Source organism: Schistocerca americana, chromosome 4 (assembly GCF_021461395.2).
Source record: "Schistocerca americana isolate TAMUIC-IGC-003095 chromosome 4, iqSchAmer2.1, whole genome shotgun sequence".
Lineage (NCBI taxonomy): Eukaryota > Metazoa > Arthropoda > Insecta > Orthoptera > Acrididae > Schistocerca > Schistocerca americana.
In genome coordinates this window covers 621,692,916-621,720,148 of record NC_060122.1, presented here as the reverse complement: position 1 = coordinate 621,720,148, position 27,233 = coordinate 621,692,916, and the positions used below count along the sequence as shown (strand labels likewise).

General features: G+C 40.6%; 1 protein-coding gene across 1 annotated transcript in view; it reads right to left on the bottom strand.

Moving 5' to 3' along the window:
* Positions 1-7,029: 7,029 nt before the first annotated feature.
* Positions 7,030-27,233, bottom strand: part of LOC124612797 (probable cytochrome P450 301a1, mitochondrial) — a 181,841-nt gene continuing 161,637 nt past the window's right edge. The window contains exons 11-12 of the mRNA XM_047141201.1: positions 19,593-19,799; positions 7,030-8,117 (exon numbers count right to left, since the gene is read on the bottom strand). Of these exons, the coding sequence (XP_046997157.1) occupies positions 8,007-8,117; positions 19,593-19,799 (318 nt within the window). The 3' untranslated portion in view covers positions 7,030-8,006. The remainder of the gene's footprint in view (positions 8,118-19,592; positions 19,800-27,233) is intronic.

Below are 27,233 nucleotides of genomic sequence, written 5' to 3'. Positions count from 1 at the left end.
GATCAGCATTACAAAGGTGATATGTTTCAACTTCCGTTTTCTTCTTACGCGCTTTAGTCGGCACATGGAGTTCTACTGCGAATGTTGCTAAACGTGGCATTTCATTTTCCTTCCCAGAATTTCTCAAGATAGTGGCGTTCGAAATACTGGTTCAAATAACTTGGTAAGTCATTGATGTGTGGCGGGTCGAAGACAGCAAGGACATCTTTTTGATAGTGATGAAGCGGAGCAAGAAGAGAAGAGGTTGGGGCTCCGTCGACTTAGTCGAACATTCTACAGTAGTGGTTCCAAACCTGGGGGTAATTACTCCATGAGGGGCAAAATGAAATTTTCTGAAGGGTCAAAAGAAAAGAGTTTGATTGTGTTTCAGTCATAAATCTAAATTATTTTTAAAAGTTCTTTACTACTGTCACAATTTTGTAACATTGTAACAATAATTATTTTTTCTCAGCTACTAGCATCATGGAGATCAAAAAAATGGTTCAAATGGCTCTGAGCACTATGGGACTTAACATCTGAGGTCATCAGTTCCGTAGAACTTACAACTACGTAAACCTAACTAACCTAAGGACATCACACACATCCATGCCCGAGGCAGGATTCGAAATTGCGACCGCAGCGGTCGCGCGGTTCTAGACTGAAGCGCCTAGAACCGCTCGGTCACACCGGCCGGCATTATGGAGATGACAGATTTCTCACTTAGTCCACCCACTACACAAACACTTCATGCTTTGTAGTGTATACTGGTCATGGTCAAGTGTGACATATATGTAACAAGTGCTAAATATCTCATGAAAATGTCTTCTCCAAGTTGTAGATAATTTCTGCAAGAGGCCAGAAACTGCTTCATTGCTGACTGCGAAACAGATAAACTAATTGACAGCACGACAGCAATATCCAGGGTACCCCAGGAGTAATGGCCAATATTCAGGGATATGATACGAACGATCACCTGAAGCAAAGAAGTCTAGTAAACACAGGCTGTAAAATACATACCTTAAAGACTAGTGGCACTTCCTCATCTTTGATACTGTGAAATACATTTCTTCTATTGCAGGCTCTTTCCTTTCCATATTTTGAGAGGTGGTAGTGTGGACCGAAACAAGAAAAAAATTCAAGTAAACACGGGCTGTAAAGAGCATATCTTACGAGCTATGAGCACTGGTTCATCTTTGCTAGGGTGAAACACCTCTCTCCTACTGACCAAATACCCATAGTGCTTAAGTTATACATTGTGTCCCATGTCTACTAAATAATTTTTTCATGCTTTGGTCCATACTGTATCCTCCCAAAACATGGAAAGCAAGGAGCTTGCATTAGAAGAGATTTGTTTCACAGTATCGAAGATGAAAAAAATAGTGCTCACAACTCTTAAGGTACGCACTTCATAGCCTACGTTTACTAGACTTTCATGCTTCGAATGGCCGTTTCTATCATATCTCTGAAAATTGGTCATTCCTCCTGGGACACCCTGTCTAAGCCCTACTATACCGCTGTACAGAGTATTATTATTATTAATAATTATTAGAGTGGTCACACATAAAGCGTTAAGAGCCTGAAGCCTCCCAATTTCTGTCAGTTCAAAATTAAGGAATTCAGCAATCAAATGACTAACAAATAGTAAGTATAGTGCATACATTTTAACTTAGTTCATTTCAAATGGAGGGCAGGTGAAGCAAGTGCCACAAGGGAAAGTAGTAACAAGTGACTACCCTAACAGTTACCAGTAGCTTTCTCATCTGAGAAGTAGAAGTAGTTAGTACTCGTAGTTCAGTGGCAATTGCTTCAACATTCATTCTCTCTGTTTCTGTTTCTCTCTCTCTCTCTCTCACCCGGATGCGTGCGCTCTCTCTCTCTCTCTATCTCTCCCTCTACCTAAGCACAACACATGACACATGAAAAAGAAATATTTGGACAGTCCAGGACTTAATAACAATACTGTCGTTAAAATAAGTAATCGAAAGGATCTGGAACATAATTTGTGATGTGTACTTACAGAAAACAACTGAAATATAAAAATGGTTGTTAGACATAAGCGTTACCATCTGTCCCATTGATTCATTAGTTTCATCATAAATGCTCGCACATTCGTGTTTCAGAAGTTTTAAATACCTGGATATAAATGCTGAGAACGGCTTTATCCGGTTTAAATAGAACCTTAATATTTCAACTCGAAGCACCTTGAGATGCAGATTTAATTTGGGAAACCTGTCGCGTTCTCCAATAATGAATTCTAACAGTTGCAACGGTCTTGTTTATCAAAATCATAGTTTTTTCTGTGTGAAATATTTTTGTTTTTAAGCCAGGGAAAAACACCCATTTTTCTGGGGTTAGTACTTCATGTTTTCTCTATAACAATAACTGGCAATGAAAAACTTCGAAACAAACGTATGACAACAATTGTGAACACGTCACGAAGCTGACGGCGTTCATTTCCAAATTGTAGTGACTGCTGTTTTCCTTACAGTTAAATACAAGTTTACTCATAGGAAGAAAATCAGAAGAAGGGACAGCATGCAGAATAATTACCCAAGAACCTATTCCTATGATAACTTTAAAACCGCCAGGACCATCCCTCATTTTCCAGTAGGTCTTCCTGGAATGATTCTGATTGACCAATATTTCATCAAGGTAATACGCTGTTGAACTACCTCCTTCTCTTGTATCGTGAATCTTTATGTGAGATGTAGTTCGTGCTGCATCTGTTTCGCTTCTCTGAATTGAAAATGTTTTTTTAAAATTCCTTACACTGACGAAGTGCTTACCTTTGGAGCCAGTTTTCTCGTGCGTAACTGTAACAAGTTTTTGTGACGTTGGGCATTCACCATTCACATGGAGCACTTGAAAACACCGTGGTTAAAACCATCCATTTGTGTTATGGGTTTCTTGCGATTTCGATGCTTTCCAGGCGACACGAAACCACCTTTTTCTACGGTTCCTACAGCTCTGACACTGTCCCTTGCAATTCTCTTTACAGTTCTCTTGGCGACAGCACATGCTTCCGCAGTCCGTTCTTGTGTCTTCAGATGTCAACATCAGGAGATCTGCTTTCAAATTCAAGTTTGAAAAAGTCATAAATGTGGTAAATAATCCCCCTCATCTGCTTGTGAAGCACTTCACGTTTATTGCCGTCACCTGACCTTTCTTTACTCGCACTGAAACATTCACACAAACACATTGAAAGCTATACTGCTATAAAAAAAGGAAAGAAAAAAGAAAAAAACTGACAGCTAAATGAATAACTTTGTTGTCGCGAAGTATGGCAACAGTGCAGCATGCAGGAGCGAACTTCTCGCTGTCCAGCTAACTCACTGTTAGCCGCTCCGAAACAGAATGAATATTAGTGGCTGCCAGCGCCTAATGGAGGAGATGTCCAGAACAGCTGGAACTTGGGCCTTAAGAAGCTACATGACGCGTATTTCAGCAGCGAAGGAGTTCTACCACTGTGCAAAGTGATTCTTATATCGACGTAAACCCGTGCTTTCTACCGGCTTATTACGGTGAGCACGCTTTGGTACGTTCCTGGTTGTTAACTTCCGTTCTTCGTGATCTTGGTGCAAGGAAGTTTGCTACGCGATCAATTATTTTACCTCTTCAGTGGCTTTATTCAACAGTGCTGCATATTCTGCTCCTCGTGTTACTGACTGGTATAAATTTGATTTCCCGGAGCTGGACAAGCATGTTTTGGACTGTTAAATACGAATGCGGTGCAGCTCAGCCTGCCTTAGAGTCTACTTCTGGTTTCTGTAATTCATATATTGTTTAAGAGCTCCCCTTTTAAATCTTGTAGTTCATAAACTAATTCTGTAATGCACTCTTCTCTTTTGCTTCGTCTATATGGACAATTTAATGTAGGTAAGTTGTGAATAGGGTGAATAAATTTTGCTCCTTTCTGTGTTTGTTGACAGGAGCTGTCATCCTCTGCTTTGTCATCTTTGGCTTGGTAACTTTAGGTTCTGTGTGCTCCACGTACTCTTAATACGAGGAAGCGGGTGGGCGCATCCAGTTTCTTGTTTACTACCTTGCCGTGCAAGTTCTTTGGGTTTAGCTCACCTTGCTAAAGAATTTGATCCTTATTCAATTCAAAGCATTTGTTATAATCGTTGCTTGAGCACTTGTGCATTTATTATTTAACTTTTATCTCTAGGGTCTTGATTTAAAGGACTTCAGGCCGAGGTCTCTGTTTCAGGTGCTAGTGCATCTATGTTCATTAGAAAGGCTGAGGTTTGAAATCAGTCTTAATTATGTATTTTATGTGTGCCAAACTTGTTGAGTAATTTGAAGCGAATGTTCTAATTTTTGTTTGAGCGCATGTGCGTTCCCCCAATTTTGTCACAGTTGCTATTAATCTTTGTGCACATTTAATTTGCTTTCTGAAGTGATTGGTGATTGGTTAAGATGTCTATTGTGCTCGCCGTTTGAACACTTGTGCGTTGTGAAAGAGTTTTCTTGGGGTTGATTGCAACCAATCATAGTTCAATTTGGTTTTGAACGAAAGACTCTTGTGATCAATCATAGTGTGTAAAGTGTTAATTTGAACTGTTGTTATTTTACGCATTTCAAAGTTTTTTACGGCGGTGTTTTAAAATGAGATGGTGTCTGAGATAACCGTAGCACCCTTAGTGATGAGTATGTGGGTGTGACATGCGGCACAATCGTAGCCAAGAATTTAAAATCCGAAGTTAATATTTGCGAAGAATTGTAACTATTCACATTCTTGTGTGCCTATTGATTAACCTGTGGCGTCAGAGTTTAAATTTATACATCTGAACTTCAGCTGAAATTTCTTTATTGCGCTGTTAATTTTTGCGTTTCCATAGAACTAGGCGATTGTAATAAAGTTAATTTGAAATTTATTTGTGTCCAAATGGTGTTCAAGGTGTTTACCCAGTTTTCGATCCCAAAGGCAATCAAGTGCAAGCCGCATTTCAAAGGGTTTAGAGAGGAAGGAAAAGAGAAGCGCAGTATAACGCCAAGTGATGAAGAGAGGAGAGAAATGACGGCGCGACTAACAGAGATGAAAAGAAAGAAGCGAAACTGGAATGATGAGGAAGCATTTCATTTACTATTGTAGGGAAAAAAACAACCATACATGATACACAGGGTGTATCAAAAAGATTCGTCCGATTTGGCACGTCTATATTTATGAAACTAATAAACACATACGACGAATTTTACTTTTTGATGAACAGAAAACTCAAAAAGTTGTTTTTTTCCCATACCTTTTCATAGGTGTTCAATATGGACCCCTTGAGGTGCACAGCATCCTTGTGAAACTATTGCGGATGCATTCGATGTCTATGCCAGACACTCGAGGATGGCCCGGCGATTTGCCTTTACACAAACAACCTGTTTCTCGGAATTGCTCACGTCATTGTCTAATGCTCTGTGCTGTAGAAGGGTCCACACCATACGTAGTAAGAAAGTCACGCTGAACAGTTATTAATAGCGCGGACTGTGCAAAACGTAGAACACAAAACGCTTTCAGCTGTCCCGACACCATTTTCGCTAGAACTGAAATGGGTGCACACTGCTGCTGCCTAGCGGGAACCATGTAAAACTCGAGAGTTTGCTCTTTCCAACAGTTCATTGTTCACACACATATCTCAAATAACATAAAAGTTATGATTTTTTTTAAAGTCGAAAGATTCTTTTCGACACACCCTGTATTTTAAGGTAAAAACTATGAGGTTCACAAAAGAAAGAACTGCAACTTGTTCTTCATAGTAGAAGAGTATTTAATTTTTTGCAGATTGAAAGGTAGCTTGTTCCAGAGACCGAAAGCAACGTTGGGAGAAGGAGTTTCCTAATACTTTCGTTTTATACATGGTTATATCTATGGTATGTATGTATGTATTGAACTGGGGACCTAGAAACGACAGAGAGGCTTCGTCCTCGCCGTAGCCCTCAGTGGTACACAACCCCACAACAGGCTACAGCAGTCCACTCACCCGACCGCCACACCACACCGAACCCAGGGTTATTGTGCGGTTCTGCAGCTGGCGCCCCCCCCCTCCCCCCCTCCCCGAATGTCGCATTCCAGACAAGTGAAACTCCAATGCTTGCGTGGTAGAGTGATTACGGTGGACACTTACGTGGAGACAGTGTTTGCGCAGCAATCGCCGACATAATGTAACTGAGGCGGAGTAAGGGGAACCAGCCCGCATTCGCCGAGGTAGATAGAAAACCGACTTAAAAACCATCCACAGCCTGGCCGGCACACCGGACCTCGACATAAATGCGCCGGGCGGATTCGTGCCGGTCCCTGGCACGCCTTCCCGCTCGGGAAGCAGTGCATTAGACCGAACGGCTAGCCGGGCGCGCTACAGCTAGAGTACTATATGATTTGTTCATTCCGGCATAGTTCCGTAGTGTCTAACGAAATTTCAAACAATCTCCGTATGTATATGACACTATCAGTAAGCACATGCTGTTGAGGAAAGACATCTGTAGCATCTTCAGTAATGAGGGTGAGAGGGTGGCATGCGACACGATTGTAATCAGGAACTTACAGTCCGATTTTAACATTTGCAAAGTATTGTGAAAGCTTTCTAGCTGTTCAAATTTGTGTGTATTTTTGATATCAGATCAGGATAAAAACGTTGATCTGGCTGCCAGTGAGTGGTTGTGCTGTACATGTGAATGACTTAGTACAGAATGTGTTTGGTTCCATGATTTATGAGGAAAATTACAAATAAATAAAGACTTTGTGGCGTACAGCTGTACATAAAAATGACAATATATAGAGTTATCATGCAATGATTTTCGCTTATTTGGTATGTTAGTTAGACTTGGAACGAAAACATTGTGCACACTGATGACCGTTTAGTGTGGCTAGTTTTTATTACAGTGTTTCTTGTCAAAAGACATTACTCGACACTCCAGGACAGGGGTATGTTGTGTGGTAAAATTCATAAAATGTGAGTTGACTTTCTTGTGTAATCAACAAACAGCGCTGTCGCAAGCAACATAGGAAAATTCCATACCTTCCCATATATAAGGTAAGATTGACATAAATATACCAGGTAATTCTGGGTCATTACTAGTATTCTTTATTGTTGGGACTAATTTCGATCACAAAGTCATCTTCGGTTGAGCTTTACAAATGTAGTTATGTGATCAAAACCCTGTACACAACCGTAACATGTAACTGCTTGAATGAACTTTTACATTATAGGTATTCACTAAACTGCTTATGTAAGCAGACATCAACCAATCCATCTGTCAGTTTCACTGCGACTTTGGCAATTGTAAGAACATATTTGACAGATTTGTTATGTCATGTTGTCTGCAATTGATGATTCTGTGACTCAAGCATATAACAGATATGATTTTTTTCCATGTTCACAAAAGTTTTTTTATGTATTTGACCCAAAAGTTTCCTCTACTGCAAACGTTTACTATAACGATATCAGTTGAAATTATTTTCTGAAACATGAGAAATTATTTGCACAATATTCCAGATAACGTTACCTTGTAGGTTTTGTGCATGTACAAAGATCGGCTGAAGGTGATTTTCTACTCTTAACAGTAAAAATATGTCTCAGAAGCAGATTTTTACTTATACATTATGGCATTCTTCAAATATATTGAATTTGTAAAACACTGGACATTATAGTTATTTCATATGTAACCAAAAGATATATTTTGATTATCATACAGTAATCAACATTCACAATAACATATTGTGACATAGTATAACAGTCAACATCACTTCTGTTAATACCACTAATTGTTGCTCTTCTTTCTTTTCACAAATAAGAAATATAAAAGTATACAACCTTATATTTGTCAAAATGTAAGATGTAAATATGGTTATATTCATTGAAATAAAAGTAAGATCAATTTCATTTCCCGACTTTGGGGCTGACATAAAGCTATGAAAAATCGCATTTAAACACTGAGAAACGAATACAGTGAATACTGTTGCACAGCGTTAATGGCAGTCAGTACAGGTGTGTGATTCAGCTGCACAGCAACAGCTGGGTGTGGGTGTGGCGTCACAGCTACTGCTCCCTTTCAGTGACCTTAAGGGTGAGCGGTGTCACTGGCACATGCAGCACCGTCGTTCTCCAGCGCATCTCGCCATCAAATTCCAGGTTGAAGCGGCGCACAACCTGGAAACAGATGCGAGCAAAAAAATTGTAACATCGCCTGTGATCACCCGTTCACCACCCCCTAAACCTTGCAATTCCTGATGACCTCATAACACCGAGTATTAAACTTTTAATTGGTGCACAGTTTTTGCGCCCAGCATCTATGTAGTCGAGTCCTATTCATCATAACATTTGAAAAAAAAAATTATCGGAAAGTCAAGGGAAAAATTAGCAGAACGGTACGTCAAAAGTTGATTACAAATTGGTAGAAAAAGGTCACTGTCAGGTTTGACTGTTTAGCGTACGTGTTTAAGAGTTCCAGCAGGAAGTGTAGAGGTAGCAGGGAAATAATTAGGGATACTTGAACAAACGGCAAAATAAACAGGTTACAAGTCTTCTTTGACAAACCAGGGTCGACGACAAACAAGACTACACCACCATAATTAACCACAAAGTACGAAAATATAAGGAGAACATAAAAATTAGGTATTTTGGAGAAATCTAAATCATTAATAGGGGTGAGAAAGTTATCAGAGTAAGATTATGAAGACGTACCTAGTACTTCATTAACAGTAAAGAATAATTCCCTATAATCACAATTCATCATTGTAAGACAGCAATTTGGGCAGAATGCAAACATCCCTCAGAGACTATAATTTTAGTATCAGTAAAACAAAATGAAGAAATCAAGAAAAAGGACAGAACGATTGTGAGAAGACGTTAGGAAATAGAACAACAGTATAAACATTTAAATCAAGAACTAAGACATACATATGAAAATATGTAGCAAAAAGTTATAGATGAAATTGTAACATGTAGACTAATGTTGTATGGACACTATTAAAAGATGATTTGTTGAAGACTGACAAGAAAAATCATACACTAGATTAAAAAATTAAAAGGGATACGCAACTGGCCTAGGAAACTGTGTGAATACCTTTGCAGACATTGGAATAATCAGCAAAAAATGGAAGACAGGACAAAACACTTATAAAATGAAGAATTAAGAATACTTCGAAGACAAAATATCCAAGTATACGGAAACGAAATTCAACATGAGCAGAGAAGAAAGAAAAATCTGAGCAGATGAAGGATTAAGGATAAAAATTAAAGCTAACTGAACTACTTTATTCGTGTACTTTGACAACATTCTTTTTAAAGCCTAAGTCATTAATTAACATCACTGTTGCATATCTTCTGATCTGTCAAAAATACTAACATAATAAATTAAAAGAACATACAACAGCTGTGTATGCACCATTTAAGGTACAACATCATTTGTGAACAAAGTTAAACCCACACAGTTGAAAGCGCAAACAAGCAGGCATAAAGAAGCGGACAAATATAGACAAATGTAGACAAAAGCCGACAGTGCATGTACAACTATTAGTGTCACGCAATCCAGACAGGAGTCAATCAAATTAATACTTGTGTTAAGCAACAACAAACCTGATCAGTCATCACTTTCAATGAACCATCGTTTTACACAATTTTTAATTCTAAATGACTACGAGCAAGCATCTAGAACACGTTTCTGATACAACAGAAAATTAAAATATGTTACGTGCACCTACGTCCAGAAATGCTTTATTCCAATAAAAGAGCCCATTTTCTACAACTCTTCATAGCACAGTAATAAAGGGGAACACATAAGAGTGAATGTACCAACATACCAAATGATACTATTTCTTATTTGAAATTTTCTTGGAGTTCATCCTCATTCCAGTGTAAAGGTCCCTAAATTTCTAAATAACAGATTCCATGATAGATAGATAGAATGGAGTGGACCTATTTCTGGTCTCCAACTTCTACTGTCATATATCCACTAGGCGTTTACTTGCTGGAGCGTTTCAAACTTGTCAGATATGCATCCCTAGCAGAAATCTACAGAATGTTTTCGTGCCTGCATGGTGGATGGTTGCAAAACCACACACAGCACTCTGGTTATACATCAGTGCGTCAGGAATTCAGTGTAAAGATGAGTTGATAAACACATCAGTGCTAACGAATGGCGGTGCTGTCCCAACAGCAGTACTGGTTATTGATCGAGTTTTTATGTCCCTGTTTATATCTATCAATAAAACGAATACCACACTAGACTAATGTGAAACCATTCTAAAGAATGGGCATGTAAAATTCGGCTTTAAAAATAATTTTGTTTGTAACCGGAAATGAACCAAGGCTTTCTATTGACACTGGGCGTCACATGAAATATTTGATGAGCATTAATTGTTTAGGTCAACTCCAGCTACACAATGCAAAATCTAAACTGGAAATCTCTGCTGAAACACCAGAGAAAATGCGCCTGACACTCTCAGGAGAGATACCCTGTATACTCTCCAGCAAATTTACACAGTTTTAATCACCGTCTTGATTCTCAGATTCTTGTGATACTTCATTTATTTCGTTACAGAATTAACATAGAAATTCAAAATAAAAAACGTCGCCTCCCAGTTTCCTCCGTATCGCCGATATGAAAATGTGACAGGAATTACATGTCATTACATGTCACCAGTCTCTCTGTGCAGGAGTAACTCTGGATAAAATTGGTTAGGTTACAACGTCTTTCTAATTGTAAATTATTGGTGGTTTCCAAGTTGGCGGTCATTGTTGTAGGGGGTTTCCGATTTGAAGGATTCCAGGAGCGAAGGAATAAACCAGGGAGATAGTTGGCGGTTAGGACCAATCAGGTAATGGCAAGCTAAAGGGTCTGGAGAGTTACCTCAGAACTCGCTTGTAAGACTGACATAGCTTTTTGCAGGAACAGCCTGATCGAGTTTCTAAATAGGTCCCAGCAGTTTCACTCAGCCTCACTTTTATTGGTGTCCTGGAGCAGTCAATACGTAGCGTCTTCGAGATCATTGTCCACAACAGAACATTTCTTGGTGGATGCCATGTTGCCGAACGTTTGGCCCTAAGGACTTACAGCGTTAAAGTTACGAGAACCTTTCAAAATCGAGTGTGACGCTTACCATTTGTGAGACATAAATGAAGTACATGAGTCACACTATCGAGACACAACCGCCAATCGCCGTTGTATAACACGGTCTACAGGCTAGATAACACTGCATCACGCTCCACTTTACTTCCCATTTCTGGTATTTCTCTCTCTCTCTCGTCTCGACCCTATAGTGACTTCCTTTTGTAGCTTTTCTTTTTAATTTATGCTTCATCCCATACTGAACATTAGTTCAAACTTTTCTGTCAAATATAGGCTTAATATTCTTTTCTCTGTCTGTTTGTACACTTTAAATGCAGGTTAAATTTCAGTTAATCAGTCAAATTTGGGCTCCACCCATTGTTATGACTGTGAAACCAGACAACTCCAAACATTCCTCAAACAGCTAAATTCTAAGGACGAAACTATCAATTCACAATGCAGTTTGAAGGGGTGGGGGGTAACACCACAAATCATGTAGACCTAACCACAGGTATCAGTGAGCACATACATACTTTCAAAACTTATAGAAATCCTATGACCACTGACATTCTCAACATCCAGTGACCCAGAAATATGATGTCTCTCATTCAATGATACAACGTCTAATTTCCACCCTCAAGAGGGATGACAACTTCCAAACTGAATTAAATACAATCAAACAAATAGCATCAAACAATATCTACACTCCTGCCTTTCTGGACTCCATAATGTACGAAAAAACAACATGTCTGCCCTCTTCCTTATCTGTACTGGGCCCATCACCTCAAGACCTTAATAAATGGTGCACGTTTCCATATTTAGAAAAACTTTCTTTGAATGTAGCCAGATAGCTTAAATCCACGAATTATAAAACACCGTTTCGTTTGCACAGCACTATCGGACACTTTTTGTCCAATGTCAAAAACTTAATTCAGCTTTAGAAAAGAGTAGTAAATAAAAAATCTCTTCTAATTGTAGCAAACTCTATAAAGGCTACTTTGACGGGACAGAAACTACCCACCAGAAGAAAAACCAAAAAGTTTGGAGACTTAGAAAAGGAGACTCTATTTTTGCAGACAATCTGCTTTAAGAAGGCCACAGTTACAAGGTGCAACATGATGTCTTACATAATATTCACAAAGGACGGAAGATGACTACTTCGAAATAATGCAAATTACTAACTTGTCTGCAGTTAGCACTGAATGGTTACATGCCATTCCCTTACTCGCCCTACTGCAGATACTGCTAATAACCCCATCGAAACCACTTTATAAATTACCCCTTTCACACACTTTCCCCATTATTTATTTCGTGTACTGTAGTTTGACTTACCCTGTTAAAAATATTTACTTTGTATAGTCACTGTTGTTTCGTTTATCTGTTAAGCTCACTTGTTATATTGCACCCAATTGTTGTGTTGGACCTTTCAAGGACAAAATTATCTTCATCAGTCACTCTCTTGGAAGGTGTCACCAACTTCTACTGCATGTTGTTGTTGTGGTCTTCAGTCCTGAGACTGGTTTGATGCAGCTCTCCATGCTACCCTATCCTGTGCAAGTTTCTTCATCTCCCAGTACCTACTGCAACCTACATCCTTCTGAATCTGCTTAGTGTATTCATCTCTTGGTCTCCCTCTACGATTTTTACCCTCCACGCTGCCCTCCAATGCTAAATTTGTGATCCCTTGATGCCTCAGAACATGTCCTACCAACCGTTCCCTTCTTCTCGTCAAGTTACGCCACAAATTCCTCTTCTCCCCAATTCTATTCAATACCTCCTCATTACTTATGTGATATACCCATCTAATCTTCAGCATTCTTCTGTAGCACCACATTTCAAAAGCTTCTATTCTCTTCTTCTCCAAACTGTTTATCGTCCATGTTTCACTTCCATACATGGCTACACTCCACACAAATACTTTCAGAAACGACTTCCTGACACTTAAATCTATACTCGATGTTAACAAATTTCTCTTCTTCAGAAACGCTTTCCTTGCCATTGCCAGTCTACATTTTATATCATCTCTACTTCGACCATCATCAGTTATTTTGCTCCCCAATTAGCAAAACTCCTTCACTACTTTAAGTGTCTCATTTCCTAATCTAATTCCCTCAGCATCACCCGATTTAATTCGACTACATTCCATTATCCTCGTTTTGCTGTTGTTGATGTTCATCTTATATCCTCCTTTCAAGACACTGTCCATTCCATTCAACTGCCCTTCCAAGTCCTTTGCTGTCTCTGACAGAATTACAATGTCATCGGCGAACCTCCAAGTTTTTATTTCTTTTCCATGGATTTTAATACCTACTCCGAACTTTTCTTTTGTTTCCTTTATTGCTTGTTCAATATACAGATTGAATAACATCGGGGAGAGTCTACACCCCTGTCTCACTCCCTTCCCAACCACTGATTCCCTTTCATACCCCTCGACTCTTATAACTGCCATCTGGTTTCTGTACAAATTGTAAATAGCCTTTCGCTCTCTGTATTTTACCCCTGCCACCTTCAGAATTTGAAAGAGAGTATTCCAATCAACATTGTCAAAATCCTACTCTAAGTCTACTAATGCTAGAAACGTAGGTTTGCCTTTCCTTAATCTTTCTTCTAGGATAAGTCGTAAGGTCAGTATTGCCTCACGTGTTTCAATATTTCTACGGAATCCAAACTGATCTTCCCCGATGTCGGCTTCTATCAGTTTCACCATTCGTCTGTAAAGAATTCGTGTTAGAATTTTGCAGCTGTGACTTATTAAACTGATAGTACGGTAATTTTCACATCTGTCAACACCTGCTTTCTTTGGGATTGGAATTATTATATTCTTCTTGAAGTCTGAGGGTACTTCGCCTGTCTCATACATCTTGCTCACCAGATGGTAGAGTTTTGTCAGGACTGGCCGTCCCAAGGCCGTCAGTAGTTCTAATCGAATGTTGTCAACTCCCAGGGCCTTGCTTTGGATCAGGTCTTTCTTTCAGTGCTCTGTCAAACTCTTCACGCAGTATCGTATCTCCCATTTCATCTTCATCTACATTCTCTTCCATTTCTTCAATATTGTCTTCAAGTACATCGCCCTTGTATAGACCCTCTATATACTCCTTCCATCTTTCTGCTTTCCCTCCTTTGGTTAGAACTGGGTTTCCATCTGAGCTCTTGATATTCATACAAGTGGTTCTCTTTTCTCCAAAGGTCTCTTTAATTTTCCTGTAGGCAGTATCTATCTTACCCCTAGTGAGATAATCCTCTACATCCTTACATTTGTCCTCTTGTCATCCCTGCTTAGCCATTTTGCACTTCCTGTCGATCTCATTTTTGAGACGTTTGTATTCTTTGTTGCCTGCTTCATTTACTGCATTTTTATATTTTCTCCTTTCATCTATTAAATTCAATATTTCTTCTGTTACCCAAGGATTTCTACTAGCCCTCGTCTTTTTACCTACTTGATCCTCTGCTGCCTTCACTACTTCATCCCTCAAAATTTCAAAACGATACTTACTTTAAAAATGATAAATCAGTGTTCGTTCATTTCTACGAAAGTGCAGAATATAGAATCTTGTCGCTGTTAACAAGACGAACCTTTGAAGCACAGAGAAACGCATGATAAAGAATAATTCGGATCGCGTTGAGAAGCCATACTAAGTACTATATATGGCGTCCTTTCGGACATTTTGATCCAGCAGCCCCTATGAGTAAAGATACAAATTCCTTTGTGTCTTACTTTATAAGTGTAATAGACAGCCAGTTGGACCCCACGGAACATTGTTGTTGTTGTTGTTGTTGTTGTGGCCTTCAGTCCTAAGACTGGTTTGATGCAGCTCTCCATGCTACTCTATCCCCTGCAAGCTTCTTCATCTCCCAGTAACTACTGCAACCTACATCCTTCTGAATCTGCTTAGTGTATTCATCTCTTGGTCTCCCTCTACGATTTTTACCCTCCACGCTGCCCTCCAATGATAAATTTGTGATCCCTTGATGCCTCAGAGTATGTCATACATGGTCAATTTGTGCCACAAACTTCTCTTCTCCCCAATCCAATTCAATACTTCCTCATTAGTTATGTGATCTACCCATCTAATATTCAGCATTCTTCTGTAGCACCACATTTCAAAAGCTTCTATTCTCTATTCTCTATTTATCGTCCATGTTTCACTTCCATACATGGCTACACTCCATACAAATACTTTCAGAAATGACTTCTTGACACTTAAATCTATACTCGATGTTAACAAATTTCTCTTCTTCAGAAACGCTTTCCTTGCCATTGCCAGTCTACAATTTATATCCTCTTTACTTCGACCATCATCAGTTATTTTGCTCCCCAAATAGAAAACTCCTTTACTACTTTAAGTGTCTCATTTCCTAATCTAATTCCCTCAGCATCACCCGATTTAATTCGACTACATTCCATTATCCTCGTTTTGCTTTTGTTGATGTTGATCTTATATCCACCTTTCAAGACACTGTCCATTCCATTCAACTGTCCTTCCAAGTCCTTTGCTGTCTCTGACAGAATTACGATGTCATCGGCGAACCTCAAAGTTTTTATTTCTTTTCCATGGATTTTAATACCTACTCCGAATTTTTCTTTTGTTTCCTTTACTGCTTGCTCAATACACAGATTGAATAACATCGGGGAGAGTCTACAACCCTGTCTTACTCCCTTCCCAACCACTGCTTCCCTTTCAGGTCCCTCGACTCTTATAACTGCCATCTGGTTTCTGTACAAATTGTAAATAGCCTTTCGCTTCCTGCATTTTACCCCTGCCACCTTTAGAATTTGAAAGAGAGTATTCCAGTCAACATTGTCAAAAGCTTTCTCTAAGTCTACAAATGCTAGAAACGTAGGTTTGCCTTTCCTTAATCTTTCTTCTAAGATAAGTCGTAAGGTCAGTATTGCTTCATGTGTTCCAGTGTTTCTACGGAATCCAAACTGATCTTCCCCGAGGTTGGCTTCTACTAGTTTTTCCATTCGTCTGTAAAGAATTCGTGTTAGTATTTTGCAGCTGTCACCTATTAAACTGATAGTTCGGTAATTTTCACATCTGTCAACACCAGCTTTCTTTGGGATTGGAATTATTATATTCTTCTTGAAGTCTGAGGGTATTTCGCCTGTTTCATACATCTTGCTCACCAGATGGTAGAGTTTTGTCAGGACTGGCTCTCCCAAGGCCGTCAGGAGTTCCAATGGAATGTTGTCTACTCCGGGGGCCTTGTTTCGACTCAGGTCTTTCAGTGCTCTGTCAAACTCTTCACGCAGAATCATATCTCCCATTTCATCTTCATCTACATCCTCTTCCATTTCCATAATATTGTCTTCAAGAACATCGCCCCTGTATAGACCCTCTATATACTCCTACCACCTTTCTGCTTTCCCTTCTTTGCTTAGAACTGGGTTTCCATCTGAGCTCTTGATATTCATGCAAGTGGTTCCCCTTCCTCCAAAGGTCTGTTTAATTTTCCTCTAGGCAGTATCATCTATCTTACCCCTCGTGAGATAAGCCTCTACATCCTTACATTTGTCCTCTAGCCATCCCTGCTTAGCCATTTTTCACTTCCTGTCGATCTCTTTTTTGAGACGTTTGTATTCATTTTTGCCTGCTTCATTTACTGCATTTTTATATTTTCTCCTTTCATCAATTAAATTCAATATTTCTTCTGTTACCCAAGGATTTCTACTAGCCCTCGTCTTTTTACCTACTTGATCCTCTGCTGCCTTCACTACTTCATCCCTCAAAGCTACCCATTCTTCTTCTACTGTATTTCTTTCCCCCATTCCTGTCAATTGTTCCCTTATGCTCTCCCTGAAACTCTGTACAACCTCTGGTTCTTTCAGTTTATGCAGGTCCCATCTCCTTAAATTCCCACCTTTTTGCAGTTTCTTTAGTTTTAATCTACAGGTCATAACCAATAGATTGTGGTCAGAGTCCACATCTGCCCCTGGAAATGTCTTACAATTTAAAACCTGGTTCCTAAGTCTCTGTCTTACCATTATATAATCTATCTGATACCTTTTAGTATCTCCAGGGTTCTTCCACGTATACAACCTTCTTTCATGATTCTTAAACCAAGTGTTAACTATGATTATGTTGTGCTCTGTGCAAAATTCTACCAGACGGCTTCCTCTTTCATTTCTTAGCCCCAATCCATATTCACCTACTATGTTTCCTTCGCTCCCTTTTCCTACACTCGAATTCCAGTCACCCATGACTATTAAATTTTTGTTTCCCTTCACTATCTGAATAATTTCTTTTATTTCATCATACATTCCTTCAATTTCTTCGTTATCTGCAGAGCTAGTTGGCTTATAAACTTGTACTACTGTAGTAGGTGTGGGCTCCGTATCTATCTTGGCCACAATAATGCGTTCACTATGCTGTTTGTAGTAGCTTACCCACATTCCTATTTTCCTATTCATTATTAAACCTACTCCTGCATTACCCCTATTTGATTTTGTGTTTATAACCCTGTAGTCTCCTGATCAGAAGCCTTGTTCCTCCTGCCACCGAACTTCACTAATTCCCACTAAATCTAACTTCAACCTATCCATTTCCCTTTTTAAATTTTCTAACCTACCTGCCCGATTAAGGGATCTGACATTCCACGCTCCGATCCGTAGAACATATCCAAGGAAAAAGGAAAAAGAAAGAAGGAGACGCAAAGTTTACACTGCTAATATCCAATCTTCAACAGTAAGTCTTTGATTCAAGAAACCAGACTTCGAAATTATGAAGAAATAGACTTGCCTTCAATGTCACATGGTTAATCCTCGTTGTAAACAACACGTACAGCGAATTTAAACAACCAATACATACCAATGCAGAACTAACTTTTGTAATGGATACTTAGCGCATCTCGATGGGCAGGAGCTGTGGGCATATACGTCAGATTAGACGTATCCTATACTGTAAATTAACAAATGGCATGTGAGAAACTATTCAGAACATGCATCCGGCACATCTACTGAGCTGAAGCGATATCCACTGAGAAAAATTTGGATGTTGTTCAGCAGGAACCGGTGATATCCAGTGGCTCGTTGCAAAGTAATTACACTTTATTTGATTTATAACCCCCCGTTTATCTGTGAATGTGTGAAAATATCTGCACACCAGTGCAAAATTCGACGAATTACGCCAGGCCACTAAATCAGCCGTGGCTGACCATTGTATAAAGACTGGCCATACTATGGACTTTGAAAAAACAAAAATACTGTGTCAGTCCTCCTACTTCTGGGACTGCGTTACTAAAGAGGCCAACGAAATCCGACTACAGGACGATCTAATTAATAAAGACAGCGGCCTTCAACTTAGTCAGGCTTGGAACCCTGCACTCAACCTGGAGAGAAAGATGCGGTCCCAGAGATCGAGGACCGCCCCCGACGGCGGCAGCAGGGGACTGCAGACCCCAGTTCAGACCCGGGTGCCGCTTCCTCCACCACGTCCGGTAGCCGCCGCGCCGGCCGCACCAAAGACACCAGGAGAGGAACGGTGGAGGCAGTAACGGCTAGTATATATAGGGTGCCGAGAGGAACAGCACAGCATTCCTCAGGAACCACTTGACGATGGGAGCGTGTACGTCTGCCGAAATATTGTGGAGAAATTATGACGCTACCCTGTCGGATACCCGAGAACTGTTCAAACTCGTATATAGTTTTACCGAATGCAATGGAAGAGGGGCACAACAGCATTATGCTGAGCCGTTCCCACAGAAATGGCAAACAGATGAGAGTGTATGTACTTTCTCCGAAGGTTGTTGAATTTCTCTGTGTTTTATGTAGCACATTTTGTTGATTGCATATTACCGGCATTTACAGCGTTGCGAAGCCACACTCATGGGTTCACCCTGTATATCACTTAGTGCGAGGCCCTAGAAGCATAACTGAATGACCACAGCGGAATTTCAGGACTGATGGAGAGGTACCACTGGTTACACCACGAGCTACAACTGTTGCAATGGTGTTGGAGGAATTGTTGGGACGAGTGAAAGGTGGCGTGAACAGAGAGGATGATTCAAATGGCTCTAAGCATTATGGGACTTAGCATCTGAAATCATTAGTCTCTTAGACTTAGAACTACTTAAACGTAACTAACCTAAGGACATCACACACTTCCATGCCCGAGGTAGCATTCGAGCCTGCGACCGTAGCAGCACCGCGGTTCCGGACTGAAGTGCCTAGAACCGCTCGGCCACAGTGGCCGTCAACAGAGAGGAAAACAGTCTCGTGAGCATACAAAGAAGGGAAGTTTTAGAAATGTCAGAGAACACAAAGCATTTGTCAATGGACATATCGTTAGACTACATCTGTAGTTAGTTGGAAAATGTGGAAGTGGGTGATGTTTATGGTTACATATAGGAAAGGAAACTTAAAAAGGATGCAGTTTGGTGGATGTACTTGAGTCCAAGCGCATATCAAAAGATCTCGGAGAAAAGGCCAGAATTCCCATAGGTGTTCTCGACACCCAGACATTGAAAGAGGGCAGGAGTTAGTAGCAGCGTGGGCCAAGTGAAGGAAAGGGACCTACTTGACCAGTCGAAGGTAGAAGCGACGCCAGGCTCTTCAAGGTCGAGCACAGACTACTTACCCTGGCCAATAAGGTGTAGATCTCGAGCTCGGCGAACCTGCGACCGATGCACATCCTGGGGCCAAAGCCGAACGGCATGAAAGCGAATGGGTGCGCCGTCTGGGCAGAGTCGTCGTCCTTGAGCCACCGCTCGGGAATGAACTCGGAGGGCCGCGAGAAGTGCTCGTCCGAGTTGGTGAGCACCATGTTGGCCAGCATGATGTTGACCTGTCCACAAGGATATCGAATTGTCCAGACTGTGTCCATGTGCGTTCAGTAAGTTTACAGACAAAAAATTACTCAGCCACTTAAAACAGCACGCTGGTCGCTTTTGAGCGCTGTAGGCTGTGTGGAACTTGTACCAGACAGTCATGGGACTGCCCAAAGGTGACGTAATTCTTGGTAGTGAAGTGGTGTGCATGTTCCAGTCGGTTGTAGGGAGACATGACGAAATAACAAAAAGGGGCTATCGTGTTTGGACATGCTATGACCAAACTGGGAACAAAGTTGACAGATTTGCTTGTGTATCAGTGTGGAGTGTCCAAGGTGTCTCGTAGGAGGGATGTACCACTCGCAGCCGTCGAAGGCGGTGTAAGAACTGTGGTTGCACAAATATAGTAACCGACAGGCTTCAGGAATAAAGAGTAACGCCTTGTCAATGGTAACGGGTTTCAAAGCCAATAGGAATTACAGTTTTCAGTGAACGCAGGTTCATTTAAAACAGTTTCTGAGCGATCATTGCGAAGTGGACTGTGTGCAAGGGACATCTGGAGTCTGGTATCTCGAAATGGCGTTTTCTCACAGCGGCACGTACGTCTTCAAGGTGTCACACAACACAGACCAGACATTATCTGACTGGACACGTGTACATGATCCAACGAATCACGGTTTTGCATCTTTTCATATAACGGAAGGCATCTAATGCACCGACAGCCCAATCCAGTGTTTACTTCACAATGTGTGGACGTTGTTGTCTAGGTCTGACATGGTTCTCTGACGTTTTGGCTGTTTCTTTCGTATCAACACTTGGGAAAACTTACTCAGATTACTATGAACATGAACCAGGATGTTTATTTCAATTTTCTTGGCGATCAAATGTTGCCCCTGCCTCTACATTTTCATGATGAATACGCTGTGGACACTCTCTTCTTGTAAGAAGGGAACAGCCGAGTTCACATCGCTGCACCCATATATTCCTGTTTTGATGAACATACAGGTACCACGTCATTTTCTCTAATCTCGACTGGCCTACTAAATCATCTGATCTTAATCCCCTAGAAAATATCTGGGAGAGTGATTGTAACAACCAACATTCCTGCAGTCTCATATTTCTACTGGATCAAATCAATATGTCACTTCCAACGGATGTATCATACGTCAAGAAGCTTTTGATTCTCTTCCTTGCCGAAGAGAGGCAATTAGTTAGATCAGAGGTGGTGTTACTAGATACTATCGAAGTGTCTCCTGAAGACCGATTGATTTTTTTGCACGGTGTGATTTTGTACTGAAGCTATCTATTTGTACCATAGATTAGCTTGATCAAAATGACTATGCCAGCTTCCACCAGGAACCACGAATCAAATAGAATTGTGTGGACTACAGTATCAGCACAAACGCTCGATCTCCTGCAGCTCGTCCTCATCAAGAGGAGTGGAACAAGCATACAGCAGTACCGCCGCAGGACACGAACAAGAAAAATTATTAACTGTAACAATATACTTGCTAAATATTAAATGTGCAAAAAACTTTATTCACGTTTCAGCACTGATGTTGTAATACGACCTGCACCTGGTCATAAAGGGACTAATTTTTATGTAAAAGACAGTCAAAGCCCAACAGTATACTTCAATGTTTTCAACATTTCACATTATTGTGATTTTGGTAATCTAACTGAAATATAATGTCACTGTAAAATTATTCTATATGAAATTTAAACATTTATTTTTAATTGTGATATTTCATGGTAAATACTGTTATGCCTAGAGCTGAATCCATTCCTTCCTATCTTGTGTTGATAGAAACGGCATTGTACTGGTGTTGCTCTCTTTGTTCGTAAGTGAGAACAGTTGATCTTGAATTATAGGTATAAAAGGCTCTTTAAAACAGGGTGTTTTATTTTGGGTATTCAAATGTAAAGCAACTGCAGTAATGCACATTAATGTCAGGTGACATCACAAGCTATTGCTGTATAAACTTCGAAGTTGATAGATAGTAAGGCCTAGCGCCTTTCAGTAGGAAAGCAAAGTACTTTCTGGATACACACTGCACAACTAGCACCCAAGAGGATCCACTTCCTAAGCCACGCCCACATTCACCTCCCGTTACCCTTCTCCCTGCCTTCCCATACCCTCTCCTATAATCACAGCCCAGTATTTTATCAACTACTGAAAAGAAACTGCCAGTCTCTATGCATCCCAGCTTGGCACCATTTTTTTCTACTCCTTCTTAAGCTACACCCCTCGGCCAGTCAGAGAGCTTCTAAATCAATACACATATCTAGATCACATCTCAATATTTTACCATGCAATCAAATTTTTCAACTCCACCTTAAACCATGCTACTTGGTCAAACAGAGACCTTCGAAGCACACACGCAACGAAACACATATTCACATCTCCCACTCATAGCCCAGTATTGCACCAACCATTAAAATGGAACAGCCATTGAGAAAGCTCCCTATGTATGGATGATATCATTTTCATCCAGTGGCAATGTCAACTGCATTCTGTCCGCATCTGAAATTTTAGCAGCTGAACGTGTGGTGATATATATACAGGATGGTCCATTGATAGCAACCGGGCCAAATATCTCATGAAATAAGCATCAAACGAAAAAACTATAAAGAATGAAACTCGTCTAGCTTGAAGGGGGAAACCAGATGGCGCTATGGTTGGCCCGCTAGATGGCGCTGCCATAGGTCAAACGGATATCAACTGCGTTTTTGTTTTAAATAGGAACCCCATTTTTTATTACCTATTCATGTAGTACGTAAAGAGACATGAATGTTTTAGTTGGACCACTTTTTCCGCTTTGTGATAAATGGCGCTGTAATAGTCACAAACGTATAAGTACGTGGTATCACGTAACACTCCACCAGTGCGGACGGTATTTGTTTCGTGATACATTACCCGTGTTAAAATGGACCGTTTACCATTTGCGGAAAAGGTCAATATTTTGTTGATGTGTGGCTATTGTGATCAAAATGCCCAACGGGCGTGTGCTATGTATGCTGCTCGGTATCTTGGACGGCATCATCCAAGTGTCCGGACCGTTCGCCGGATAGTTACGTTATTTAAGGAAACAGGAAGTGTTCGACCTGCAACAATTGATGATGCCCAAGTAGGTGTTTTAGCTGCTATCGCGGCTAATCTGCACATCAGTAGCAGACAAATTGCGAGATAATCGGGAATCGCAAAAACGTCGGTGTTGAGAATGCTACATCAACATCGATTGCACCCGTACCATATTTCTATGCACCAGGAATTGCATGGCGTCGACTTAGAACGTCGTGTAGAGTTCTGCCACTGGGCCAAAAGAAATTACGGGGCGATAACAGATTTTTTGCATGCGTTCTATTTAGCGACGAAGCGTCATTTACCAACAGCGGAAACGTAAACCGGCATAGTATGCATTATTGAGCAACAGAAAATCCACGATGGCTGCGACAAGTGGAACATCAGCGACGTTGACGAGTTAATCTACGGTGCGGCATTATGGGAGGAAGGGCAATTGTGCCCCATTTTATCGATGGCAATCTAAATGGTTCAAATGGCTCTGAGCACTATGGGACTCAACTGCTGTGGTCATAAGTCCCCTAGAACTTAGAACTACTTAAACCTAACTAACCTAAGGACATCACACACATCCAAGCCCGAGGCAGGATTCGAACCTGCGACCGTAGCGGTCATGCGGTTCCAGACTGTAGCGCCTTTAACCGCTCCGCCACTCCGGCCGGCCTTAAATGATACAATGTACGCTAATTTCCTATGTAAAGTTCTACCGATGTTACAACAAGATGTTTCACTGCATTACAGAATGGCGATGTACTTCCAACGTGATGGATGTCCGGCACGTAGCTGGCGTGCGGTTGAAGCGGTATTAATTAGCATATTTCATGACAAGTGGATTGGTCGTCGAAGCACCATACCATCGCCCGCACGTTCACCGGATCTGACGTCTCCGGATATCTTTCTGTGGGGAAAGTTGAAGGATATTTGCTATCGTGATCCACCGACAACGCCTGACAACATGCGTCAGCGCATTGTCAATGCATGTGCGAACATTACGGAAGGCGAACTACTCGCCGTTGAGAGGAATGTCGTTACACGTATGGCCAAATGCATTGAGGTTGACGGACATCATTTTGAGCATTTATTGCATTAATGTGGTATTTACAGGTAATCACGCTGTAACAGCATGCGTTCTCAGAAATGATAAGTTCACAAAGGTACATGTATCACATTGGAACAACCGAAATAAAATGTTCAAACGTACCTACATCCTGCATTTTAATTTAAAAAACCTACCTGTTACCAACTGTTTGTCTAAAATTGTGAGCCATGTGTTTGTGACTATTACAGCGCCATCTATCACAGAGTGAAAGAAGTGGTCCAGCTAAAACATTCATATTTCTTTACGTACTACACGAATATGTAATAGAAAATGGGGGATCCTATTTTTAAAAAACGCATTTGATATCCGTTTGACCTATGGCAGCGCCATCTAGTGGGCCAACCACAGCGTCATCTGGTTTCCCCCTTGAAGTTAGACAAGTTTCGTTTTTTGTAGTTTTTTCGTTTGACGCTTATTTCGTGAGATATTTGGCCCGGTCACAATCAATGGACCACCCTGTATATATAACTCATCTTGTTGTCTGTTCTTCCCACTTGTCAAGGAGCAATTTTCAGTCCCACAGTTGCTGCAATGTACAATGAACCTGAAATTAAAGGTTTCCACATCTAAATTATATTATACATCATAGATGTGAAAATTACCCAACTATCAATTTAATAAGTCACAGCTGCAAAATACTATTGCCAATTCTTTACAGACGAATAGAAAAACTGGTGGAAGCCAACCTCAAAGAATATCAGTTTGGATTCCGTAGAAATATTGGAACACGTGAGGCAATACTGACCCTACTACTTATCTTAGAAGAAAGATTAAGGAAAGGCAAATTACGTTTCTAGCATTTGTAGACTTAGAGAAAGCTTTTGACAATGTTTACTGGAAAACTCTCTTTCAAATTCTGAAGGTGGCAGTGGTAAAATACAGGGAGCTAAAGGCTATTTACAATTTGTACAGAAACCAGATGGCAGTTGTAAGAGTCGAGGGACATGAAAGGGAAGTAGTGGTTGGGAAGGGAGTGAGACAGGGTTGTAACTTCTCCCCAATGTTATTCAGTCTGTGTATTGAGCAATCAGTAAAGGAAACAAAAGAAACGATCGGGGTAGGTATTAAAATCCATGGAGAAGAAATAAAAACTTTGAGGTTCGTCGATGACATTGTAATTCTGTCACAGACAGCAAAGGACTTGGAAGGACAGTTGAACGGAATGGACAGTGTCTTGAAAGGAGGATATAAGACGAACATCAATAAAAGCAAAACGAGGATAATGGAATGTAGTCGAATTAAATCGGATGATGCTGAGGGAATTAGATTAGGAAATGAGACACTTAAGGTAGTAAAGGAGTTTTGCTATTTGGGGAGCGAAATAACTGATGATGGTCGAATTAGAGAGGATATCAAATTCACACTGGCAATGGTAAGAAAAGCGTTTCTGAAGAAGAGAAATTTGTTAACATCGAGTATAGATTTAAGTGTCAGGAAGTCGTTTCTAAAAGTATTTGTATGGTGTGTAGCCCTGTATGGAAGTGAAACATGGACGAGAAATATTTTAGACAAGAAGAAAATAGAAGCTTTCGAAATGTGGTGCAACAGAAGGATGCTGGAGATTAGATGGGTAGATCACATAACTAATGAGGAGGTACTGAACAGAGTTGGGGAGGAGTTTGTGGTGCAAATTGACAAGAAGAAGGGATCGGTTGGTAGGACATGTTCTGAGGCATCAAGGGATCACCAATTTAGTATTGGAGGGCAGCGTGGAGGGTAAAAATCGTGGAGGGAGACCAAGAGATGAATACACTAAGCAGATTCAGAAGGATGTAGGTTGCAGTAGGTACTGGGAGATGAAGAGCCTTCCACAGGATAGAGTAGCATGGAGACCTGCATCAAACCAGTCTCAGGACTGAAGGCCGCAACCTCAACAATATAATTTAGATGTAGAAATATTTAATTTTGGGTCCGTTGTACTCTGCACTAAGTTTGGTACAGAGACTGAACTTTGCTCCTTGCCAAGTGGAAACAACAGATAACATGATGAGATACATACTGAAGGCTGTTTAGTCTGAATAGCTGGCAAATGCTGGACTGTGAGTGCCTGTTTTGTTTTAATGACTGGTAAAATACTGGGGTATGATTGAGAAATGTAAGTGTGTGTGTGTGTGTGTGTGTGTGTGTGTGTGTGTGTGTGTGTCAGACAAGTCAAGACTTGACAAAGCTGTGCTTCTGTTGACAAAGCATGTTACTGCTCTCCTGACCTGTTACAGTCACGTTTCAACATCTACTAGCAGACATTATTGTGGTACATAGTGGTTGGCTGTTTCTTTAGTGTAATTCGGGTAGTTTGGATACTTTTGTGCATGATTAAAATGGCAGCTCTGTGGCTGCAAACTGACGGGCTGTTTCATTTATTTAGTTTAGGTCGTGAAGATACTTTTGCGCATGCCTATTATGATGGCTCTGGGGCTACATATCGAATGAGTGTTTCATTTTAATGATCAGTAAAATACTTTGTGTGATTGTTTTGTTTTAATGAGTAGTAGAATATTGGTTCTGGGTAGATAGGACTGGGAAAGGGGAGGGCAGGGGGAAAGGCAGGAGGAGGTGTGTGGCTCAGGAAGGGGCGTATATTAGGAACAGAGTGTGACGTAGGAAAGGCACATTGCTCCTCTTAGTCGCTAGTCACATGGCTTTGATCTCAAATTCCCATTGCATTCCTCGTCCTTTGGTATTGTGTTAGTCCATGATATTCACTTATAACTAATTGGATTGTCTAGCAACCATTTGTAATTCACCTAATCTGAAACCACACAAAGAGTAGCATTACAGATATTGGGTACAGAGGCACATGTTTCAGTCCTTGTGTTTGGTCATGGCACAATTTAATAACACTTATTCAGTTCCAAAAGAAACACACACACATACACACAGTCAGTTCATCTGGCGAAATGTGCCAGGATCACATCACATTTGCACCACGTGGTAGGAGCTATATTAGATGGTTAGGCACATATCAACAGTAATGTGATTCTAGGAAATACCCTACCCTTCATAAATAAGTCTGCTGGTACCAGTTCCAGATGTCGCCAGTTTGAATCCTAGTAGTGACATATCTTCTGTGTCTACAGTCTAACAAGACAATAATATCCCCACTCATTCAACATTTGATGTTCTGTATTTGCGTGATGAGCACCAAGAATAAACTACACTTATTCCCTACTCTCCAGTAAAGTTTACTTGGAATAGTCAGAACCTAGATTCATCGATCATTGGAGGGTAAATATTTTTTTTAGATGTGAAGGTGGCTGGACTTCACATTAT